At 37.1% G+C, this 18,090-nt stretch overlaps 1 protein-coding gene across 1 annotated transcript in view; it reads right to left on the bottom strand.

The window, feature by feature from the left end:
- LOC128655574 (protein unc-93 homolog A-like) overlaps window positions 1-1,892 on the bottom strand; it is a 63,727-nt gene extending 61,835 nt beyond the window's left edge. The window contains exon 1 of the mRNA XM_053709166.1: window positions 1,803-1,892. Coding sequence (XP_053565141.1) covers window positions 1,803-1,892 — 90 coding nt within the window. The remainder of the gene's footprint in view (window positions 1-1,802) is intronic.
- Window positions 1,893-18,090: the final 16,198 nt, after the last annotated feature.

The raw sequence follows: 18,090 nt of genomic DNA, 5'->3' as shown, positions 1-18,090 counted from the left end.
ATTTTATTTCTTTTGGCTATCTCTTCTGCTTGAAGAGTTTCTGTATTGTCTGCTCTTTTTTTTGTGAGTCTCTTTATCTGATTTTCCATCAAGATAAAGCTGTTTTGCGGTCTTCAATTACATTTTTGCCTAAAGTTCTGAATTCTTACAACATCAATAGGGAAATTGTTCCTTATTTGTGTCCTAATCCTAAGAATACTCTTGAAGGGTCTATACATTCTTTGGATGTGGTAAGTTCTTTAAAATATTATGTTGAGGCTACTTAAGATTTCAGAAAGATTCTAGTCTATTTGTTATTTTTTCTGGTTTCAGGAAAAGTCAGAAAGCCTCTGTTATTTCTCTGTTTCTTTGGTTAAGACTTTAGATTCACAAACCTTATCTGGAGGCGGGGCAGTCTCCGCCTCAGATAATTACAGCTCATTCTACTAAATCAGTTGCCACTTCTTGGGCTCTCAAGAATGAAGCTTCATTTGTTTAAATTTGCAAAGCAGCAACTTGGTCTTCTTTGCATACTTTTTCTAATTTTACCATTTTTTTGTGTTTGCTTCTTTGCAAGCAGCCTTTGATAGAAAGGTTCTTCGGGCAGTTGTCTCAGCTTGATTCCAATGCCTTTGATTTTAGTTTTTTTTTTACATTTTTAAGAAAACTTAATTATTTTTGGGGATTTAATTTCTCAGCGGAGATAGCTGTTTTTATTTTATCTCTCCCATCTAGGGACTCTGTGGATTTACACATATTGGGTATTATATACCATACGTCACTAGCGTATGCACTCTTGCCACTTACATGAAAAAAAAACATAATTTATGTAAGAACTTACCTGATAAATTAATTTCTTTCATAGTGGCAAGAGTCCATGAGACCCACCGTATTTTTTGTAGTTATGATTTTTTTGTATAAAGCACATTATTTTTCCAGTTCATCTTTTTGTATGCTTTTTACTCCTTTTTATATACCTCACTTCTTGGCTATTTGTTAAACTAAGGCGTGAGTGAGGTGGGAGATGTATGTATAGGCATTTTGAGGTTTGGGAAACTTTGCCCCCTCCTGGTAGGAATGTATATCCCCATACTTCACTAGCTCATAGAGTCTAGCCACTATGAAACAAATTAATTTATAAGGTAAGTTCTTATATAAGTTATGTTTTCCTTAATGTAATATACATTAAAGGGACAGTAAAGTCATAATTAGACATTCATGATTTAGACAGAGCATACAATTTTAAAAAAACTTTCTTTTGAACCCAAAATTTTTCTTTCATGATTCATATAAAGAAAATACGTTTTTTAAACAACTTTCTAATTTACTTCTATTATTTAATTCGTTTTATTCTCTTTGTATCATTTGTTGAAAGAGCAGCATCACACTAATAGTTTCTAACTGAACATATGGGTGAGCCAATTACAATTGATATATATATATATATATATATATATATATATATATATATATATATGCAGCCACCAATCATCAGCTAGAACCTAGGTTCTCTGCTGTTCCTGAGCTTGCCTAGATAAACCTTTCAGCAAAGGATAACAAGAGAAGGAAGCAAATAAATAATATAAGTAAGCTAGAGAGTTGTTTAAAATTGTATTCTCTATCTGAATCATGAAAGAAAAATTTTGGGTTCCATTGCCCGTTAAAGAAAAATGGACAAGGATAGCTTTTCCCTAAAATTTGTTGACACTCTATTTGTTTAATAACATAGGAGGCATTGTGTTATGTATTCAAAAATTCATGTGTATATTATGTGTATGAATGTAAAATTGCAATAATTTTTATTTTTGGTTACATTACATTACCTGCAAAGTTTGTAGTCCGCCATACGCTGTAAATAGGAGCAGAAATCCAAAGGAAAGAATTATAATATTCTTAAGATGTTTTATATCCATGTTTTTTTAACGTCCCTGCATGTGTTAGTGTAATTACTTATTCTTTTGCTGTGTATAAAAAGTAAAAAATAAAACATTTTAGAAATTAAATAGCAACAAATCTATTAACTGGAGAAAATATTTCAGACCATAAAAGTTACTAATGTATTATTACTGTGATGAAACTTTATTGGTCAATAAAAGTATCTGCATGAGCAGATATTTTAATTGGATAATCAGTTATAATAAATATGTGGTCTTAAAATATACTGGAAATGGATGACCTTTGAAATAAAGACTCAGCATTAGTAGGGTTATAGAGTTTGTGTTTGTTATCATAACAAACACGTATCTTACAAATGATATGCAATAGTGTTACCATTTCTCTCTCTCTCTCTCTCTCTCAATCTAGCTATATTTATTTTTTAAAGTTACATTATTTACTATGTTCATCTGCAAAAAAAAAATATCTTCTTACTTTCCCTTAATGCAACATAATAGTAAAGACTGAAATGTGCATAAGACTTAGGTATGAAGCAGTACACAAAATAAGATAGGTGTGTCCCAGAAATTACAGCAAACAATTACTAAAGAAGTGTTGCATCTCTAATCAGATGCTTGGTGGAGATAAACAAGTATCACAGTCTCTCTAAAAGTTTTCTACACAAATTGCTAAAGACCAGACCGAAACATCCCCCGCCACCACCTCCACCCCTCTATCTTGCTTAGAGCCATTTTTCCTCTGGAACAGCCCCCCCCCCCCCTCATTAGGAGCAGTTCTTGGCCACTTTTCTGCCACCACAGGCCCCCACACCCTTGTCAGGAGCTGAGCAGCCTTCAAGAAATGCCTGGGGGGAAAAGTCCAGGTATCCTGACGGGTTAATCCGGCACTGTTGTGCTGACTCTCCAAAAAATGGTGGATGATCCTGGAATTCCAAACGAGTTACGAGCTGACTTCCATACAAAAGCAATTAAGCTCTCTGCAGAAGGAGCAAGACTCATTTTACAGAAGAAATACTGTAAACCCTTGGAATTTTGATTTAAACATTGTATTTGTAAATACTGTTGTATGTTAAATATGAGAATTACCACTTACATTAAATACATCTTATTCCAGCAAAGTTAAAAAAAAATATGATGGGGTCCATTTCAGAAGCTGCAAATGCAGCTTTGGAGTGCCTTCTGCTTCATCAAACCACTGCTTCTTTACCTACAGTGCGAACTTAAAAGTGAATGTAAATTTTGTTGATAAAGTGCCCGTTTTTTAAAAATTTGATTAAAAACAGGGGCACTTTAATTCATCAAAATTTACATTTCACTTGTGTTGTGAAAATACTTACCTTTCAATCCTGACAGCCGCTCCAGCTTCTCCCGGTCATTGCAAGCCTCTCCCTACGCCAGAAATGACGGATCGGTCATCCTCGAATCACGGCTTCCCCCCCGGGGGAATCAGTGTCTGATTCAAAGCTGTGATTGGAGGAAGTCGGATTCCTCATTTTAGACCCAGGAAGAGGCTTTGCGACGGGCGGATTAAGCGATGCAGCAGCTGTCAAGATTAAAAGGTAAGTATTTTCACAACACAAGTGAAATGTAAATTTTGATGAATTAAAGTGCCCATGTTTTTAATAGAATTTTTTAAAAAACTGCACTTAATATCAAAATTTACATTCCCTTTAATAGGCATTTCTCAATCCCTCCAGACTTCTCTAACCAGGGTGATTGACAGCCCAGCTTTGTGCAATGATAAATGTGGGCAGCGTATTGATAAACATGTACCGTAATGTTGCGTGGACAGGGGCAGTGAAGTTCGCCCTTGTCTGTTCAGTCGTTCTTAAATGGAACCTTTTATGTAAAATTTACATTTTGTTTCTGGCTTTTTGTAGATGCATGCTATAAATACAAAGTTTTTGCTATAAATACAAGTTTTTATTACGATTTTTGCAATGCACATTCAATATGCTTTTGAATTGCTTCCTTCATTATGCACCGTACTATAATGGATGTGTCTGGCCTTCACATATGGAAATTTACGTAATGCCATTTTTGCAAGGGGCACAGCTATCAAAACAAAATTAGAGAATTCCGTAAAGGATCTTGCAGAACAGATAGATTTTTTTTTTTTTAAAGAATCTCACATAATCAGCAGTTTTAGAGAATGAGGCCCTATATGAGACATTGATAAGCTCACTCTAATCATATTATAAAAAGGTTTTTACAAATCAAAACAAAAACTCTAATAGTAATAATACAAAATTGAACCCTTTAGTAACTAACTTTTATAATTAAAGCTGTTTCAAGGGCAAGGAATGAAGAAAGCTATATAAGCAAGTGCTACGTGAGCTTGTTTCTTTCAGAAATGTTTAGCAAATGTTTAGCTTTTTAAGTGTGTAGAAGCACTGTTTATTTTCTTTACCTTATATCACTGCATTAGACATGCGTATGAAAGAGTACCCTTGTAACATGTCAAAACCATTTTACTATGGATTGGTTAAATTAAAGGGACAGTCTACAATATAATTTTTATTGTTTTAAAAGATAGATAATCCCTTTATTACTCCACAGAGAGAGCAATTTTTAAGGTTACTAACGACCTACTTACAGCAAAATCCAAAAGCCACTTCTCTCTGCTTATCCTCCTTGATCTGTCTGCAGCCTTTGATACTGTGGACAACCCTCTTTTGCTCCAAACCCTCCAATCCTTTGTCATCTGCAACACTGCTTCCTATATGTCTAACCGTACCTTTAGTGTAGCCTTCTGTGGGGTATCCTCTGCCCTGTTACCTCTTTCTGTTAGGGTACCTCAAGTATCTGTCCTCGGTCCCCTTCTCTTCTCAATCTACACATCATCATTAGGTTCCTTAATAAAGTCCCACAGGTTTCAATATCATTTGTATGCCAACGACACCCAAATCTACCTCTCTGCCCCAGACCTATTTCCTTCCTTGCTAACACATGTCACTGTCTCTCTCATATCTCATCTTGGATGTCCTCTTACTACCTCAAGCTAAATCTCTTCAAAACTGAGCTCCTTATTTTCCCCCCTTCTTCCAAAATCTCCACCCCCCATTTCTCTATAACTGTTGATAACTCCATAATTACCCCTACCCCACATGTCCGATGTCTTGGGGTCACACTTGATACAGATCTTTCTTTCACACCTCACATTCAGTCCTTGGCTAAAGCCTGCCGCTTCCACCTTAAAAACATCTCTAAAATTAGACATTTCCTTACACAAGACACAACTAAGGTTTTAATTTACTCTCTCATCCTTTCCCACCTTGACTACTGCAACTACATCCTCTCTGGTCTCCTTAGCTGCCACCTTGCTCCTTTACAATCGATAATGAATGCCTCTGCCAGGCTCATCTTCCTTACACATCGCTCCTCATCTTCTGCACCTCTCTGCCAGTCCCTTCACTGGCTTTCTCTTGCCTCCAGGATTAAACACAAAATTCTCACACTGCACTGCTCCCCCCCCCTACATCTCAGACCTTGTCTCCAGATACTCTCCCTCCCGACTCCTTCACTCTGCTCACAATCTCCTCCTCTCCTCCTCTCTTGTTACCTCCTCACATTCCGGTTTACAAGACTTCTCCAGACTGGCTCCCATGTTATAGAACTCTCTGCCTCGCTATACAAAACTCTCCCCTAGTTTTGAAAGCTTCAACCACTCCCTAAAGACTCTACTATTCAGGGATGCCTACAACCTACATTAACCTTCCTATCTCCACTGCTATCCCCTTGAACCCCTTAGCATGTAAGCTTATGAGTTCAGCTGTTTTTAGTTCACATTCATAAGAGCCGACTACAACAGCGCAACTCTCAGCAGGGACCTCTACCCATTTGATCCCTGTAAATGTTATCTTGTATACCCTAAGTTTACAGTGCTGCAAAATCTGTTGGGGCTCTACAAATACCTGATAATAATATGTCTCCAGTTTTGCATGGCCAACATGGTTATATTAATATACTTTTTAACTCTGTAATTACCTTGTATCTAAGCACCTGTGGCTAAATGTAACTAACCAATCAGCAAGTGCAACCTATGTCTGAACCAAAAATGGGCCGGCTCTTAAACATACATTTCTACTTTTCAAATAAAGATACCAAGAGCAGGAAGAAAAATTAATAATAGGAGTAAATTAGAAAGTTGCTTAAAATTGCATGCTCTATCTGAATCATGAAAGAAAAATTTTGGGTTTACTATACCATTAACTGTCTAAGTTTTAAGAAAACAATATTTACTTATTTTAATGCAACAAATATTTTGCTATGCATTAACAAATCACTTTGAAATTCATAAAATAAGTTTTGGCATTTCCATGTACTTCTAAATTGCACAAGATGTCACAAGACAAATAAGATGAATCATAACTAACTATTCATTGCTCATTTTGATTACACCTTTTTATTGTCAGCAAAAGTACAGATGTATTGTTTATATAAATGATTACTTATGTATACATTACTATAAAGTGCAGTTATTTATAGCACTTAAATAATAATCAAGGATTATATATGACAAAAGATAAACTACTTCCCAGTTGAAAAACAAAACACTGCTCTTAAGTTATTCCGGTTATTAAATGTGTCAGTTAAAATGGCAAGGACTAAAATATTTTAATTTACTGAATACGTACATTTAAAAAGAATTTTAGATTTCTTTATCTTTAAAACTGCTGCATTTGTGAGGTAGAAAAAAGTTTTGTTAGGATATGTAATTTAGGGCTCAAAACTCCATACACCAAAGATGGTTATTACAGACTAATGTGTGTGTCTATATGTGTGTACATAAGAATGTGTTTATGTGTGAAAACATACTGTAAGTTTGTATGTGTACATATGAGCAATTTTCACTTACAATAATTATCTTTGTAAGGAGAAATGCTTTTTAATATTATTTTTACACTGTTTATTTTAAGTCCTCAGCCAGGAGCAGTGTTTTTTACTCTATTTCGGCCCGAAAAAGGCTACTTTTTGATTTGCCATGATCACAAATGTGTGCTTTTGTCTGATTCCCGCACTAACAAATGGCTTTGGAATTCTTGATAAAAATCCACATTTTTCCTATGGAGCCAAAAAGATTTTTTTTGAGACCATTATTGGCTCATCAAATTTGACACCTCTAGACACATAAGTTCTCAAAACAGATTTTTTTTTTTTTACAAATTTAACACTATTTCATGGCTATTTTTAAACAGCTTATTATCCTGCATGTATGCTACATCATCTGAAATAACCACGGGAGAAATGCTAGAGGTTTATTGACAAAAATTATATTGGTTAATTAAAGCTCCTTTCATCCCTATTTGAGAGGTTGTATACAATGAACAAGGCAACCACTTACAAATGTATGGAGATATATGCATATGTATATGTGTTGACTACATGATATCCTGCACAGTTAAGTGGATCTACAGGAAAAGTTACTTTAGAACAACATTATCTACAAATGGTGTTTTATTATATTTCATTGTACTGACATTATTACAATTGTGTTTTTAAAGAAGATCGCTTAGTAATGACTTTCATAGTTGACTATTGCAATCTGTTTCCATCTGCTAAATGTATATTTTAGGTTGTCAAGATGGACAGGACTGTGCACTCTTTTTCTAACACTACACTTTATGGTCACTTTTTTTACTTTCTCAAGTATTATAAACAATATTTATTTCTTATTTTGTTAAAGGACCATTTCCATATTGGTGTGATATTTTTTACTGAATATTAACATTATATAAAATGTAAATTGTGACCCTTATTGCAAAGCAATCATACAGCAATAAAAAAAGAGTGCACCGTATGCCCATCCTGCAACCTAACAGCTGCATTGAGATAGGTTGGCAGTGGTGCGGATGGAAATGGATTGCAATAATTAACTTAATTAAAGTCGTGACTAAGCGATCTCCTTTAAAAACACAATTTTAATAATGCTAGTCAGTTACAATTACAACAGTGCAAGTTAGAAATATAATCAAATATGAAAAATTAAATATAAATTTGTAAAACATTTGTAGATATTGTTGTCCTGGACATACTATAGAATTATGTCCACTATGCCAAGATACCTATGGCATTCATATGGATATGAGTGTTGACGATGTATTGTGAGGATAATAAGTTGTCACACATGTAAATGAGTATTTTCCTTGCCGAGTGAACAAAGGGTTTACATGAAAAGAGCTAGTCTGTAACATTAACCCCTTAACAAGCTTGTTTGGCCCTTAAGAACCAGTGCCGTACCCTGTACAACACTGATGTCCTGGGCTGTAGTGCGTCTCTGCCTTTCATGTTGGTGAGCCAGCGCTATTTCTGCCTACCTCAGGAGTGAGGTAGCAGAAATAGCGGAATTCATGAGATACATGCTGTAATCAACATGTATCTCATGATGCTGCTGGAAGCCTGCATGTGAAGCTTGCCAGCAGCAGTAAAGTAACTTTAAAAAATGACAGTTACTGTGTATACAATCACTGTGACAGTCACAGTGATTGTATACTTAAAATGGAGCCTGGGATACTAGCAGGCCCCAGTGCATGCTAGTATCAGATTCAGTGGCCTATCACTGTATGCCTGCGGAGTGAGGCAATCCAGTGATTGACAAAAAAGGGGCCTATGATCATGTGATCACTGTGACAGCTCGTTAGTGATCACATGCCAAAAATGACAAGCCTCTCCCTTTCCCATTGATCCCTCCCCTTCTGTCCCAGTGTACACAAACAGTAATACAAGTATCAAATTAATTTTAATAAAGTGTTTTATGTATATTTTTTAAAAATAACTCATTTTAATAATTTTTTAATATATATTATTTTGATGAAGCGTTCTTTTGTGTTTTTAACCCCTAAATTTTATTTTCTGCCTTGGCGATAAAAGGGTTAAACATATTCAAAGTACCTCTAGATAAATACCCTGGGACATCTAAATTCTACGAATATATACTTTTGTGTAGCAGTTTTGAAATGGGTGACCACTAATTAGCTTATAGTCCAAGCATAGCAAATTTTAGCATTAAACCAATAATTCCATCTTTATAGTATTTGGCCTACATTTGCTATATATTACTTGGAAACCAATCTTGAGATGGGCAAGCTTTGTGCTGTTGTTGCTTAAAGGGACATTAAACACTTTGAGATGATAATATAAAATGACATATTTTGTGTGTGTGTATATATATGTATATATATATATATATACACAGTATATATATATGTGTGTGTATATATATATATATATATATATATATATATAAACTCTGCAATATACTTTGAATACTTATTTTTGTCCCCTTTTCATGTAATTCCATTCTGAAATTGTGAGCTTTTCAGTTCCTATTAGAAATAGAAGTGCAGAACACTGTTAAATTCCACACAGCCACTGACTGCACACTGTAGTGACCTAAAAAAAAACATCGGAACATCCAATAGAATGCGAGCTCAATCTGATTGGCTGATTGGATCAGCCAATCGGATTGAACTTGAATCTGATTGGCTGATTCAATCAGCCAATCAGATTTTTCCTACCTTAATTCCGATTGGCTGATAGAATCCTATCAGCCTATCGGAATTCGAGGGATGCCATCTTGGATGACGTCATTTAAAGGAACCTTCATTCGTCGTTAGTCCGTCGGTGAAGAAGGATGGCTCCACGTCGGCTGCTTCAAGATGGTCCCGCTCCGCGCTGGATGGAAGAAGATAGAAGATGCCGCATGGATGAAGATGTCTGCCGGTCCGGATGTCCTCTTCTGCCCGGATAGGATGAAGACTTCGGACCCTCTGGAGGAGCTCTTCTGCCCGGATAGGATGAAGACTTCGGACCCTCTTCTGGATGGATCGGTGATACCCGGCTGGGTGAAGATAAGGTAGGAAGATCTTCAGGGGCTTAGTGTTAGGTTATTTAAGGGGGGTTTGGGTGGGTTAGATTAGGTGTATGTGGGTGGTGGGTTGTAATGTTGGGGGGGTATTGTATGTTTTTTTTACAGGCAAAAGAGCTAATTTCTTTGGGGCATGCCCCGCAAAAGGCCCTTTTAAGGGCTGGTAAGGTAATAGAGCTGTTAACTCTTTATTTTAGAATAGGGTAGGGCATTTTTTTATTTTGGGGGGGGCTTTGTTATTTTTTAGGGGGCTTAAAGTAGGTGTAATTAGTTTAAAATTCTTGTAATCTTTTTTTATTTTTTGTAATTTAGTGTTTGTTTTTTTTTGTAATTTAGTTTAGTTGATTTAATTGTAGGTAATTGTAGGTAGTTTAGTTAATTTATTTATTGATAGTGTAGTGTTAGGTTTAATTGTAACTTAGGTTAGGATTTATTTTAAAGGTAATTTTGTAATTATTTTAACTAGGTAGCTATTAAATAGTTATTAACTATTTAATAACTATTGCACCTAGTTAAAATAAATACAAAGTTGCCTGTAAAATAAATATAAATCCTAAAATAGCTACAATATAATTATTCGTTATATTGTAGCTATATTAGGGTTTATTTTACAGGTAAGTATTTAGTTTTAAATAGGAATAATTTATTTAATAAGAGTTAATTTATTTTGTTAGATAAAAATTATATTTCACTTAGGGGGTGTTAGTGTTAGGGTTAGACTTATCTTTAGGGGTTAATACATTTATTAGAGTAGCGGCGAGGTCCGGTCGGCAGATTAGGGGTTAATAAGTGTAGGTAGGTAGCGGCGATGTGGGGGGGCAGATTAGGGGTTAATAAATATTATGTAGGTGTCTGCAATATTAGGGGCAGCAGAATAAGGGTACATAGGGATAACGTAGGTGGCGACAGTGTGCGGTCGGCAGGTTAGTGGTTAAAAAATTATTATAATGGCAGCGATGTGGGGGGACCGCGGTTTAGGGGTACATAGGTAGTTTATGGGTGTTAGTGTACTTTAGAGCACAGTAGTTAAGAGCTTTATAATCCGGCGTTAGCCCATAAAGCTCTTAACTCCTGACTTTTTTCTGCGGCTGGAGTTTTGTTGTTAGAGTTCTAACGCTCACTTCAGCCAAGACTCTAAATACCAGCGTTAGAAAGATCCCATTGAAAAGATAGGATACGCAATTGGAATAAGGGGATCTGCGGTATGGAAAAGTCGCGGCTGGAAAGTGAGCGTTAGACCCTTTCCTGACTGACTCTAAATACCAGTGGGCGGCCAAAAGCAGCGTTAGGAGCCCTTAACGCTGGTTTTGACGGCTAATGCAGAACTCTAAATCTAGGCGTAAAACTTTAAACTTATTTTGTCAATATTTAAACAGCAAATGAAACTTTAAAAATAGTGTTTAATGTTCCATTAAGTAGAAGGCATGCGACTAACATTTGCATGAGGTTGGAAGAGATATAATTCCAGCTTTACTGGAAAATATATTGCTTAAAGGGATGCGAAAGAGTGCACCTTTAGCAAAAATAATAATAAAAAAAAGTTTAATCAAACTATATCAAATATATAAAAAAGAAAAGATTGTTTTAAAAGCAACAAATAATTTACTCGTTTTACTTTACAGAGACAATTATGTCTTTCTAAATCCCTCATGCTATGGGCTCCATTTAATAAAGGTCGGACGGACATGGTTCGCTATAAGCAGCCAATCTGCATGTAATGCACCAATACTGATCTAACAATCCAGTATAAAACCTTTTAAAAACTTACTTAGAAGCTCCCAGTTTAGCCTGTTGATGAGGTTAGGCTGGGACACCCAGTGAAATGGGCTGAGAAAACAAGGAGAGCAGATCCTCCCTCCCTCCCTCCCTCCCTCCCTCCCTCCCTCCCTCCCCATATGCACATGAAAAGACCCATTACACAAACAGAAGCAAGCAGGAATCTGTAGACTTAAATCTACATCTCATACTTTGGGGCTTGGTTAGGAGTCTGAAAATCAGCACAATGTTATTAAAAAAAATAATCAAAAATATACATTGTTACAAAAACACTCCCAGTTGGGCTATATAAATGGATAATCTACAAAACATTTATGATATACAATGTCCCTTTAAGGTAGATTGAAGCCCCTCGGCAGGCTAACAAACCATCATGAATTTAGCCCATAGATAAAGTAAGCTTCAGAACAGTACACTACTGAGACCTAGCTAAACATATCTAGTGAGCCAATGACAAGAGGCAAATATGTGTAGCCATCAATCACCAGCAAGCTTCTAATAGTGCATTGCTGCTCCTGAACCTACCTAACCTACCTATTCTTTTCAACAAAGGATACCAAGAGAATAAAATAAATTTGATGATAGAAGTAATATCTCTTTCCGTTATAAAACTTTTAAAATAATATTTAAATAATACTTTTTTTATCAGAAAGTGTATATATGAGTGTAATACTTTATTTACATGTTTTGAAAGTGTTTTGTTAACATTTATTTTTAACCTTTATACTTTACGCTTGGGGGTAAATTTATTAAGCAGCGGATGTTGCAATCTACCCCCGTAGAAGTTAAGAAGCTGCTCCTTAACTTCTCTGCCACCTCTGAGGTGGCGGATAGCAATCATCAGATCTGATCGGGATGATTGCCACCCCCTGCTAGCAGCCGATTGGCCGCAAATGTACGGGGGCGGCATTGTACAAGCATGTCACTAAAAATGCTTGTGCAATGTTAAATGCCAACAGCGTATGCTGTTGGCATTCAGCGATGTCAGGCGGATATGATCTGCTGTCATGTCCGTCTGACACTTAAAGGGACACTGAACCCAAATGTTTTCTTTTGTGATTCAGATAGAGCATGCAATTTTAAGCAACTTTCTAATTTACTCCTATTAGCAAATTTTCTTCATTCTCTTGGTATCTTTATTTGAAATGCAAGAATGTAAGTTTAGATGCCGGCCCATTTTTGGTGAACAGCCTTAGTTGTTCTTGCTGATTGGTGGATTAGTTCATCCACCAATAAACAAGTGCTGTCCATGGTCTGAACCAAAAAAATAACTTAGATGCCTTCTTTTTCAAATAAAGATAGCAAGAGGATGAAGAAAATTTGATAATAGGAGTAAATTAGAAAGTTGCTTAAAATTGCCTGCTCTATCTGAATCCCGGAAGAAAAAAGTTGGGTTCAGTGTCCCTTTAATAAATCTACCCTTGGTCTCTAGTCAGGCTAATTTTTCAAGCGCAGTTTTTGTTTGGACTTGAGTGCAACCGTTTACTTTCAAAATGCACATTAGTTAGCGCAGCTGCGATATTGCTTATCGCGTTCCGCGGCTAACATTCGTGCGCCACTTGTAATCTAGGACATAGTGTTTCAATGGAGAAAAGTGCCCCTTTAGATTATTATTTTCAAAACAAATAATTTAGGATTTCTGCAGCTACAAAATTGCATTTTTGAATCACACAAAAATGTTTTTACTAATAAAGTTTTAAAAAACAAATATTTTGCATGTTTTGGTGTAAAGAATAAAGTTGAAACTTTATATAAACACAGATACATTCAAATTTTAGAGCTCACTTTTCAGTCATGCAAAGAAAAATCACTATATGCAAAAAAAAAGAGTAAATAATGACAAACACTACTTTTACTATTATTTAAAATGTCAAACAGATATTGTATCATATTAGTCTTACAGTTAAAAGGATAAATGATTCCTCATTTCATGTTACTTACTATTTATCTCAGACGAACGCTTCATCTGTGTATCTTTATGTAGAAGTGAAACTACAAGGAATCTGTTTCCTGTTTGTGCTTCTTGTGTAAATAGAACTGCATGATATGTCATAACACAATTAGATTTGGCTAGATTCATTAATAAAATAAATAAATCATTGTATGACAGATAATGTCAAGCTTGTATTTTATGAGGTATCTGAAAACTACTTTATTTCTTTTTTATGTAATTATATGAAATAATTTGTTCTAAATGAGTATTATAAATATCATGATAATAATAAATAGATCTATTTTGTGAATCAGATTTACACTCTTTACCCACTAAATAAACACTAAATAAATGTTAGATAGAATGATGCATTCAAAGATTAGTCTGAGAATAAAATGTGCATATATTTTTTAAAGTTTCATTAATGGCTTAAATATTGTCAAAATAAGTGTACAGTTTTAGGGGCCGAATGATTAAAGTGCGGACGGACATGATACAATGTAGCGTAATATGTCCGCTGCTAATCGCTGTCGGCATTTATCATTGCACAAGCAGTTCTTGTGAACTGCTTTTGCAATGCCGCCCCCTGCAGATTCGCGGCCAATCGGCCGCTAGCAGGGGGTATCAATCAGCTTGATCGTATAGGATCGGGAAGATTGATGTCCGCAGCCTCAGAGCAGGCGGACAAGTTATGCTGAAGGCTCGCACGGAAACAGGAGCATCAAGCTCCATTCAGAGTTTGATAATTTGGCCCCTTAGTGCCTATAACGCAATGAGAGCTGCCATGTTGTAACTTAGGTTACCTTCTCTGATGCGGCCAATTAGGGACAGTTATAAATAGATCACTAGATTGTGCAGCCAATGGCTGTGTGGAATCTAAGTGTTCTGCATTTCCATTTCTAACTGAAGATCTCACAATTTCAGAATGAAATTACAGGAAAAGAGGACAAAAAAAATAATGAAAGTATATTGCAGACATTTTTTTATATATATAATTTATCATTTTATATTACCATCCCTTTAAAGGGACTGTAAACCTACATTTTGACTGAAATGTTTTAAAATCCCTGCAGCACAGACTGCACAAGCTCTTCTGCACCCTGATAGTTGCTCCTTGCCAGCTTGTACCACTAGATCTCAGTAGCAACCCTTCTTTTTATTTTTTTTTAAAAAAAGGCATTCAGATGCCTCTGTCCCTTAGGCTAAACAGAACTTGTAGCCATTGTTCTGCATACATTTTAAATAATTATATAACAACTGCAATGAAATGGTTACCGCCCACTATCATTGCTTTTCCTCCTGCAGCTCTCATTAAAGCGGTTCTATGTTTTCTCCAACATTGGTGTGTCCGGTCCACGGCGTCATCCTTACTTGAGGGAATATCTCTTCCCCAACAGGAAATGGCAAAGAGCCCAGCAAAAGCTGTCCATATAGTCCCTCCTAGGCTCCGCCCACCCCAGTCATTCTCTTTGCCGTTGCACAGGCAACATCTCCACGGAGATGGTTAAGAGTATGTGGTGTTTAGTTGTAGTTTTTTATTCTACTATCAAGAGTTTGTTATTTTAAAATAGTGCTGGTATGTACTATTTACTCTGAAACAGAAAAAGATGAAGAGTTCTGTTTGTGAGAGGAAGATGATTTTAGCAGCAGTAACTAAAATCGTTTGCTGTTTCCACATAGGACTGTTGAGATGAAGTAACTTCAGTTGGGGGAAACAGTTAGCAGACTTTTCTGCTTAAGGTATGACTAGCCATATTTCTAACAAGACTGTGTAATGCTGGAAGGCTGTCATTTCCCCTCATGGGGACCGGTAAGCCATTTTCTTAGTCTCAAACAGAATAAAGGGCTTAATATGGACTATAAAACTGGTAGACACTTTTATGGGCAAAATCGATTGCTTTATTTGGGCATTTTATACATCTTAGGTTTGAAATTCACACTTATAAACTTTGGGGAATGTTTTTTAACGTCAGGCACTGAGTTAGACACCTTTCCAGTCAGGAAGGGCCTTCCCAGTTGTAGGCTGAGCCTCATTTTCGCGCCATTACTGAGCAGTTACTTTTGAGAGCAAGACATGCAGATGCATGTGTGTGGATCTGAAAGTTGTTGGAAAGGTTCCTAGAAGGCTTCATTTGGTATCGTATTCCCCCCTGGGTTTGGTAAAGTCACAGCAAAGGCTGTAGCTGGGATTGTAGAGGGGTTAAAACTGTAACCGGCTCCGGTTTCTTTATTTTAAGGGTTAAAGCTCTGAAATTTGGTGTGCAATACTTTGAATGCTTTAAGACACTGTGGTTTGAACAATTCCTTCATACTTTTTCACATATTCAGTAATAAAGTGTGCACTGTTTAAAATTTAAAGAGACAGTAACGTTTTTGTTTTAAAACGGTTTTTGTACTTTATTGACAAGTCTAAGCCTGTTTAACATGTCTGCACCTTCAGATAAGCTATGTTCTATATGTATGAAGATCAATGTGTCTCCCCCTTCAAAATTGTGTGATAATTGTGCCATAGCGTCCAAACAAAGTAAGGACAGTACTGCCACAAATAGTAAAGTTGCCCAAGATGATTCATCAGATGAAGGGAGTAGACATAGTTCTACATCATCTCCTTCTGTGTCTACACCAGTTTTGCCCACGCAGGAGGCCCCTAGTACTTCTAGCGCGCCAATGCTTATTACTATGCAACAATTGACGGCAGTAATGGATAACTCCATAGCAAATATTTTATCCAAAATGCCTGCATATCAGAGAAAGCGCGATTGCTCTGTTTTAAACACTGTAGAGCAGGAGGGCGCTGATGATAATTGCTCTGTCATACCCTCACACCAATCTGAAGGGGTCATGAGGGAGGTTTTGTCAGACGGGGAAATTTCAGATTCAGGTAGAATTTCTCAACAGGCAGAACCTGATGTTGTGACATTTAAATTTAAATTAGAGCATCTCCGCGCACTGCTTAAGGAGGTGTTGTCTACTCTGGATGATTGTGACAACCTGGTCATTCCAGAAAAATTATGCAAGATTGACAAGTTCCTAGAGGTTCCGGTGCACCCCGACGCTTTTCCTATACCCAAGCGGGTGGCGGATATAGTGAATAAGGAGTGGGAGAAGCCCGGCATACCTTTTGTCCCCCCTCCTATATTTAAGAAATTATTTCCTATGGTCGACCCCAGAAAGGACTTATGGCAGACAGTCCCTAAGGTCGAGGGGGCAGTTTCTACTCTAAACAAGCGCACTACTATTCCTATCGAGGATAATTGTGCTTTCAAAGATCCTATGGATAAAAAATTGGAGGGTTTGCTTAAAAAGATTTTTGTACAGCAAGGTTACCTCCTGCAACCCATTTCGTGCATTGTTCCTGTCACTACAGCAGCGTGGTTCTGGTTCGAGGAACTAGAAAAGTCGCTCGGTAGAGAGACTCCGTATGAGGAGGTTATGGACAGAGTTCACGCACTCAAGTTCGCTAATTCTTTTATTTTAGATGCCGCTTTGCAATTAGCTAGATTAGCGGCGAAAAATTCAGGGTTTGCAATTGTGGCGAGCAGAGCGCTTTGGCTAAAGTCTTGGTCAGCGGCTGTATCTTCCAAGACAAAATTGCTTAATATCCCCTTCAAGGGTAAAACTCTCTTTGGGCCAGAATTGAAAGAGATTATCTCAGACATCACTGGGGGAAAGGGCCACGCCCTTCCACAAGATAGGCCTTTCAAAGCCAAGAATAAGTCTAATTTTCGTTCCTTTCGCAATTTCAGGAACGGACCGGCCTCCAACTCCGCATCCTCTAAACAAGAGGGTAATGCTTCACAAACCAAACCAGCCTGGAAACCGATGCAAGGCTGGAACAAGGGTAAGCAGGCCAAGAAGCCTGCTGCTGCTAACAAAACAGCATGAAGGAGTAGCCCCCGATCCGGGACCGGATCTAGTAGGGGGCAGACTCTCTCTCTTTGCTCAGGCTTGGGCAAGAGATGTTCAGGATCCCTGGGCACTAGAAATAGTTTCTCAGGGTTATCTTCTGGAATTCAAGGAACTACCCCCAAGGGGAAGGTTCCACATGTCTCACTTATCCTCAAACCAAATAAAGAGACAGGCATTCTTACATTGTGTAGAAGACCTGTTAAAAATGGGAGTGATACACCCAGTTCCAACGGTGGAACAAGGAATGGGATTTTACTCAAATCTGTTTGTAGTTCCCAAAAAAGAGGGAACTTTCAGACCAATTCTGGATTTAAAGATCCTAAACAAATTTCTCAGAGTACCATCGTTCAAAATGGAAACCATTCGAACGATTCTACCTACAATCCAGGAAGGTCAATTTATGACTACAGTGGATCTAAAGGATGCGTATCTACATATTCCTATCCACAAAGATCATCATCAGTTCCTAAGGTTCGCCTTTCTGGACAAACATTACCAGTTTGTGGCCCTCCCATTCGGGTTAGCCACTGCTCCAAGGATTTTCACAAAGGTACTCGGGTCCCTTCTAGCGGTTCTAAGACCAAGGGGCATTGCAGTAGTACCTTACTTGGACGACATTCTAATACAAGCGTTGTCTCTTTCAAAGGCAAAGGCTCACACAGACATAGTTCTGGCCTTTCTCAGATCTCACGGATGGAAGGTGAACATAGAAAAAAGTTCCCTGTCTCTGT

The sequence above is a fragment of the Bombina bombina genome, chromosome 4 (genome assembly GCF_027579735.1).
Source record: "Bombina bombina isolate aBomBom1 chromosome 4, aBomBom1.pri, whole genome shotgun sequence".
Lineage (NCBI taxonomy): Eukaryota > Metazoa > Chordata > Amphibia > Anura > Bombinatoridae > Bombina > Bombina bombina.
This window is presented reverse-complemented; position numbering and strand designations above follow the sequence as displayed.